The 8,112-nt window shown below is 44.1% G+C and overlaps 1 protein-coding gene across 4 annotated transcripts in view; it reads right to left on the bottom strand.

Moving 5' to 3' along the window:
• Positions 1–514: 514 nt before the first annotated feature.
• DPF3 (double PHD fingers 3) overlaps positions 515–8,112 on the bottom strand; it is a 161,732-nt gene continuing 154,134 nt past the window's right edge. For all 4 annotated transcript variants that reach the window (XM_086891935.1, XM_086891932.1, XM_086891933.1 and 1 more), the window contains one exon: positions 515–7,342. In XM_086891935.1, the coding sequence (XP_086748061.1) occupies positions 7,272–7,342 (71 nt within the window). In that variant the 3' untranslated portion in view covers positions 515–7,271. The remainder of the gene's footprint in view (positions 7,343–8,112) is intronic.

The following is an 8,112-nucleotide window of genomic DNA, read 5'->3' as shown; positions in this document are numbered from 1 at the left end:
GAAACAGATCTGTGCTTCACCAGAACTCATGGGCAGCAGAGGCCTTGGCCTTCCAGCCAGAAGATCATGAGAAATGGAAGGAAAGTCCTTATCTTGTAGGCACAAGGGTCCCTGATGAGAATTAGCAGTTTCAAAATCATATATGGCAACAGGAGTCCTATCCAAGTGGACAAAATGCTGGACTGTGCTTTCTCATAGAGAGGTGTGCTGTGGCAGCAAAGACCCTTCAGGCTGCTACAGAAGGGAATGCTCTCCCAGCCAGCCAATTCAATCAGTCAAGGCACAGAAAGGAGATGAACATGAAATGAATATGTCATCCTTTATCAGTCTTTCCAAATGCAAAGAATAAAACCTGCCCTTCTCTCTCCCTAGCTTCTGAAAGTGGGAAGAGATGAAATATTTCCTGAGTCACTGTGGAGGTGAAACCTATAGTTTGTTACAATGAACTGAATCAGATGGATGACTAGACTGACAGGAGTCTGAAAGAAAATATCAATACTTGAAAAATCAGCAGTTTTCAGGTATGAAGTGTTTTATTTTTAACTTCATTCACACAAAGGGCAGTAAGCTGATCTGAAAATAGTAGTTGTCTCATTTCAAAACAGCAGTAACAACATATATTCTAAATGTGCTAATGTAATAACACTTTACATTTTCACCCAACATGGCAGAAATACACAAAAAATATTAATAAACGGTTGGCTCAATTCCCCAGCTGCTAATTGCCTGTCATTCTCAGTGGTATACAATAAAAGGGTAGAGCCTAAAACCCCTTCTGTCCCCTAGAGGTACCTGCTGTTCTTTACACTCCCCCTTTCCCCTCAGTTAAGTGTCTCAATGCGCAATGGTGGGGGGGGTGGGGGGGTGGTATTTCCAAACACTCCAGGGATGCAGCTGGAGAGACAGGAGAGTGATGCACCTCTCCTCTAGCCTGTGCTAAGGCTTGGCCATCAGGACAGCAAAATTGTGCTTGCACAACCTGCAGCCTGCTTCCTTCAAGACAGCCACTGACCCCAAGGGCCAAGGACACTGCCCAGGAGCGTCAGTCACTCTCGCCTGTGCCTGCAGTGCAGTGAGACCTTGTGCCCCAGCCAGCACCACCAGAGACAGAGCTGGGCCAGTGCCAGCACTCTCCGCAAAACTGCACCCCAGGAATGGGGACATGATGCTTTGGCCCTGGACAATGGCATCAGCACTGGTAGAATGGGGACATGGCCTGAGCCTGCAAAGCCAGGGAAGCACGATGGGGAGCGGGCTGGGCAGCTGCACTTGTAAATCAGCCCCCTTCAAACCATAGACAGCCCCCTCCTCTCCCTGCCCTTCCAACACACCTGAGTTTATCTTATGTAAACCAGATGAGGTTTGCTGCCTATCCTGAAAAGCCATTCAACTACTGCTGGGGATGGAGGTCATTGCTAGTAATTATATCACCACTGAAGATGGATTTGGCTGCCTGCCAGTCACAACTCCTGCCCTCTTTTACCAGAGAAGCACAGCCACAGCAACTAAGCTCTTTTGTTCCTTCTGCAGGGTTTTGGATCTTTCACATCCAACTCCTGCCTTATCACCTGCTCCTATCTCCCAGGCAGTGTCGTGGGCCCGTGGCTGGCAGAAATAAATGGTGTAAGGAACAGCTTAGAAGAGCTGGCTCTTCTTGCTCTGCCACAGCCTTGGGTCTGCAGCACTGTGGTGAATAGCAGCACTTAGGGCTCAAACACTGTTTGTAGGCTCCAAGTGTTTTGCAAAGGCAGCTAAGAATTGACATCCTGCCTTTTCTCCAGAAGCGAGGCACAGATTTGAGTAGCTGCCCACAGCAGCACCACAATCCTTGTAAGTGGAAATAAGCCCTGTGCTTTATAGCTGCACATAGGGAGGGTGTGGGGAATGTCCCACTCCCAGACTGGCTAGGGGCAGCTCTGAGTGCTCCTGTGATGGGCAGCTGGGCACAACCCACAGCTCTGCAGGACAGGCTGTCCCCCATCTGGTCAGCATCCAGAACTGAGCTCTGGGTTTGGCCCTCAGTCTGTGAACATCCCTGCCAATTTGGCTGGGGGCTCCTTCTGCAGACACCTCCTATTTGGGGGGGCTGGGGCAGCACCCCCTGCTCCTGCCTGGCAGCCGTGGTCACCCTGCTCAGCTGCAGGCTCCCTTCCTCCTGTCATCCAAAAGTGGGAGATGCTAAGATCATAATGAACCCAGACCAGTTAGAGAAGGGGGCTTTCCTGACCTGTCTGCCTGCTCCCCTCCATAGAACTTATTTTCTCAAATTTATAGAACTGATCAACTGTTAAAATGTCAGGTGACCTCCTCATGATCATCCCACAGCTTCACATAACAAGATTGAAAAGATAATCTGTTTTTTAATAATGTCCTCCATAATATTTACGTTTACTTTCCTCTCAGACTGGTGCCAGATTTTTCCCAATATAAATTACATTAACTTTAAAATTCAAATATTGAAGTGATTCTTTCAAAAAAGATTGAAACAATAATTTTCAACTCTTTCTCTTGTTCCCCCTTAGTTTTTGTATTAAATAATTTTCCAGATTGGACTTCAGTATATGAATAATTATGGTTCTCTCAAAAGCAGATTTTTTGAAAATAAATTCATTCCACACAGAAAAATCATGCCCAGCTCTACCTGGAATTTTCTTGCCCGTAATGCACACTATCCCTCTAGCAGTGACAAGGTTAATTAATATTCCTTTCTACCCCCATCCACTCCTCACCTCCCAAGTGACCCCTGTCAAAACACATGCTGTAGGTGTAAAGAAAATGCTAAAGCCCCATAACACTGCATGGTGCAGGAGAATCTTCCTTTGGGGCAGAAATGACTAAGCTCCTTTTAAAAAGAGATTAAAAATCATTATTTCAAAATTATTTAGAGTAACATTTGCTTCAAAAGAACACAATGGTGGCTTTGCTAGCTCAAGAACTGGTCTGAGGTATGTTTACAGAATGTAAACTCTGAGCCCTGTAAACTTGATGCAACAACACAGTTATGGAAGCACAGTTTGGGGGCAGATCAGGACCCATCTCATGTTTCTCAAAGGTATTGCCTTTTCCAAGCTATGGGGGAGGCCCTGTGATGGCAACACGAGTTCACTTCCCCAGTGGAACCCCTTGGATGCCCCCGTTCTGTGGTCATTTCTCCATCCCTCTGATTTCTGCATCTGCCCCAGCAGGTGCTGCCCTCCCCAGCCAGTCTTCCCACCATGGACAGAAAACTGGGCAGCACAGCACACAAACGTGATGGAGGGAGAGCCAGAGGCAAGCCATGGTTTCACACAATACAGTCTGAATTGCTTGATCTCTGGAACAGCCCAAGGTGGCCAACACAAAGTAGATGGCATTGTGGGCATGAAGGAGGTAATGTGCAATTTACTGCATCAGTAAAGACGATTTTCTCTAACTGACGTTTTTTAGGTTATCCAGAAGGAGTTAAAAGTAGAAGGATCATGTGCATATGTTTAGATAACGTACTTTAAGGCCATTATGCAGACACACTTGTATTTAAATACATCCTCTCCCACAGTAAACATCTGTTTTCATAATAAGGCCAGGAAGAACACTTACATCATCCAGCCTGACTTCCTTTATAACACAAGCCTTTTTCAGTCAGACATTCCCGTGACTAAATAAGATTGTGTTTAATTAAAATACATCTAAGAATCTGTCTGTTCTTGATTTGAAGTCTTAGAGGCATGCAGGATCTACCATCTCCTGGTAGCTTGCCCTGATTTGTGCTAAAATATTAATTGTCTTGCCTACACAAAAGAGTTTTGAAAAACACCATTGCTCACCTCAGGGACTGCCAACAAACTTGCATGTCCTGCCACAGCAAGAGAGAGAGCAGCACACTGAGCCAGGGTGCTCACATTGTTTAGTGCCCAGAGCAGGTCTCTGGAAAGATTGCCTGACAGCGGATGGTGTTGCCCAAGTCACGCATCCCAGCAGTCATACAGGAGGACTATCCCCAGTGGGGCAGCAGGTGACAGGGAATCAGTTATCAGAGTTTCTAAACTATTCTTCACCTCCATGGTAGTGCCACAACCTCTCTACATCTCAGCAAAGCTGTTGCATTTTTCACCTGGGAGGTCAGTCACTATTTCTGAAGTGCACCAACACACATGGCTCTGCATGCGTGCTAAAAGTGTCACTGAAAGGTCCGTTCCAGCCCCTTATCTTGGACTCAGCTAGTGAAGAAGGGAGGCTGTCGCTGGAGGAAGTTCTCTGGATGGAAGAGCTTTTGTCTAATCTGCTGCCAAAGTTACCTGGAGCTGCTTGGCTACAGAGCACACAGCATAAAGCTGGAGAGATGAAACACAGCTGGTCCACTGTGGATATGCACCCTGTCACACTGATCTCAGATGGCAAACAATGCTTTGGCATTGAAGATCTAGCAATCTGTCCTTCTGTCATACCTCATTAGTGATGAAACTTCAGCAAGGCCACAGAGGAGCCGTATTTCTCAACATGAAAGGTATTGTTGGCTGCAGAATGGTTATGGGAGGTAAAACCAGCTCCGGATCAAAACCACAAAATAGGAAAGCAGGTGTGCACAGTGAGCACAGCTCCTTTAGCAATGTCTCTGTCACAGGGATGGAGACCACTGAAATTCTGCACCAGATGGTTCCATGAGCCAGGCTCCCTGAGACTTACATGATGAGCCATGAGTGTCTGCTTAACACACAGGCCAAAGAATCATGCATGTCCTCCCTGTTTAGGAATGCAGAGATTGTCCTACTCCTCCAAGGTCAGTGTAAGCATCAGACACTGGAAGGTGATGGCCATTTTTATGATGGAAGTCCTTGGTCTAGCAGGACTGGTAGCTGAGGACCAGCCTGAACACTAACCCACATCTGCTGATCCCACCACCAGCACCACCATAAAAGTTTCCTTCAACACACACACTTCTCATTTCCAGTCACTCTTCCTAAAATACCCATTTACTGTGAGAGAGCCCAGTGGTGTCTCTGGTGAATACACACTTGCACTTGTGGCCACAACAGTAACAGGATTTTGTATGAGACTGAACCATGTGATGGTCCCAAAATACCAGATCAGCAGGGTTCAACCACACCAACAGATGGCTGTAAATGCTCATGCAGATCATCTGTGTCCTCCAAGTGTTCCCCAGGGCCAGGGAAACTCCAGACTGGGAGGAAGATGCTTTATTTTATATTTGCTCAAGGGCCTTGTCCCCACAGGTATCAGACACCTGATGTAAGTACACAGGCTTCCACTTTGCTCTCTCCAGACTTGATGCTCAAATTTCTTTGTGCTCTCAGCTCATTGAAGGGCTGACACATGGGAAACACAGGATATTAAACCAATTTTACAGGTAGCCTGTGCAGCTGCTCCAGGAGAGTCTTGGTCCACTACAATTAGGATAAATACTTTCTATATTTTTTTATCCTAACGTGTTAAAATACTCCTGCTCCAGCCTGAGAAGAGTCTGCAAGAGTAGGTGGGAGAATCCAGTAGCTGACACAGCTACTTTTGGTGTGTAAGCTGAACAAAAGGGGAAGAAATTATCTAAATAATGAGAAAAAGTGCACTAGGTCAGTAGAGCTCATCCTAACTAAGTGTAATTAGCAGGAGAAAGAAGAAAAAATAGCTCACCAATATCATCTCACAATGTCTTTCAAGTGTTTGGGAATGTTTACATCTGCAGAAGAGTTTTGACCAATATAAAAATGCCAAATATAATCTTCAGTATCCTTACCTACTTGTACCAGCAACATGAGCCACATGCTGCTTGGGACTCTCATAAATTTATATTATTAACCCACTTAAATCTATGCATAGAAAGTGATATCCATCATATCTAAAAAACTGGTTATTCTGGGCTACTTGGCAGTTCAGGGAGTGATAGGTTTTTAACCTTAAAGACATATTTTGTAGAAAATATTTGATGTACTTATTCTCCTAGTAATATCTTAAATAATTCAACTGCAATAAATTTTTTTCAATGGATGTTCACACTTAATATTTTCTTCATTTCACATGTAAATCTTTGTTTAAATAAAGTAGAACTATTCCTATTTGAATTTTTTAACCATTATGAAAATTCTTCTTTTCACATTAGGTTCAGCAGATTATTCTTTTCTTTAGAGCTGGGGAAGGTTTTTAGACAAATTATGTCATTGGCCAAAAATGTGGTTGCAGAGAATTTGGGGGAAAATTGTTTGGAAATTCAGTTAGATCTTGATAATTACTTTGACAAAAAACAGTAACACTTAGGAAATGCTGAAAGCCCAGATTAGACAATGCCCAGAAAATGCAGCTTTCATTTGCAGAACATTTTAGTTTAGGAATTTCAAAAAAAATTAATCAAAGTGCTTCATTTGACCTTAAGCCAAAATTGTTCCTTTTTGCAACTTACGTTAGATTGCTCAAAAAACTGACAATTTTCACCTTCTATGATCAATTTAGGATGATGATTTTTCTTTTGTTCCATTTTCTGAGCTAAAAAGAAAGTCAGTTGCATACAAAAGATTTCTCACTCATAATTTTCTGAACAAAAAGAAATTATGTGTCTGGAAGGTATTGTTGGCATTGCAGTGGGATGGTATGCCTGAATACCAAAGGCATTTCTAAGCATCTGAGTGTGTACATACCAGTACTGCTCTTCCTTACACTTAAAACAGATTCCTAATATCTGCCAAATCAGGGCATTTGATTCAATGGAGAAAGTGTCACTCCAAAAAGTTTTGATCAGTGCTTCTCTTAGTGACAAATGCGCTGTTCATGAACTGAGAAGTATTGAACTAAATGCAACTCTCAGAGCACCCCTCTTAAGCACCCATGCATCTACAGAGTGGTTGCAGTAGAGTTTTCCAGTCAAGCCTGTGAAGAGAAACACCTGGTGCTGTTCCCAGCTGAAGTACTCATCAATAATTTCTTGGGAAATATCTTACTACTTCTTCATTTAAAAAAAGACTAAACAGAAAGCACGAGGCCACACAAAATTGACTTCTCCGTGTCAGTCTAACAACCCTCCCCCTTCCATAATGCAAGTGAGCCTGTTAATGGCAAGCAGCAACCATGCACAGCAGTGAAGAGATTTCATCCAGATCATTGGGAAAGTACACAGTCCTAGCAGAGCCCAGGAGGTCTGGCATTAGTGACAGTGAGTACCACAGATACCTCTTCCTGTATTTGAGTGTCCGTTCGTTTGGATGTGGATTGTGTCTGTGTTCTGGATGGGAATTGTGTGCTGGTATGGCAACACCAGGAGCAAGGTGTTTCTTGACTGCTGGAGCTCCTCAGGCCTGGTAGCCAAAAGCTGATGCTCTCTCTCTGAGCAGTTCCTGGCACAAGTGACAACTCCAGCTCCCTGCAAATGAAGAAATCCTTCTTATAGGGATGACATAAAATCCAGGCACTCAGAGATCATGTCAAGATCAAGATTGGCTTGAATAGTATATCAGATATTCCTAATATTGGAATTGCCTGTAGTTTTGTGAAGCAGCCTCTGCTGCCCTTGCTTTTGTGTCCATAGGCTTTCTACGTGAGCTACAATGCTGCTGGGGTGTGCATTACAATGAGGTGTTATATATTTTCACACTTTCAATAACCACTTCCCAATGGAACAGAAACCTTTAGCTAATTATTAGCTGCATTTCCAAATTTTCCCCTCCTGATTTAGCTTCCTTTTTACCAAAGTTACAAACATTAGCTCCTGAATGCATGATTGATCTGTAATTATTCTTGTCCTGCCCCTCATGTAAACCGCAGTCACTCACACTCACAAGTCTCCTCCAATTCCACTGCTCTCTGAGGATTTTAGTCAGAGAACCTCTGATGGTAAGACTGGTTCCTCTGCTCCACAGCCAAGTGACAAGCTCCAACCAGTCATAGTATAGTCAGACTGAACCCCTTGCAGAGGTCGTAACTACATACCAAATGTAATAAAGACCACAAAGCCCTAACCCTGCCAAGACAGAAACATATCATAGAGCAAGGAAGGTCATTCCCTTTAACCCAGTCTCCTGACAACATGCTCTCAGATGTTCCAGAGAGGACCTCCCTGTCTGAGGCTTTCTCCCCGGGACTTTGACTTCTTAGGAAGTCCAAAGTCACATTTCACAGGCGCTCAGTTCAGTT

The sequence above is a fragment of the Cyanistes caeruleus genome, chromosome 6, assembly GCF_971803275.1.
Source record: "Cyanistes caeruleus chromosome 6, bCyaCae1.hap1.1, whole genome shotgun sequence".
Classification (NCBI taxonomy): Eukaryota; Metazoa; Chordata; class Aves; order Passeriformes; family Paridae; genus Cyanistes; species Cyanistes caeruleus.
Note: the sequence above shows the minus strand (reverse complement) of the source record. Positions and strands in the feature narration are given on the sequence as shown.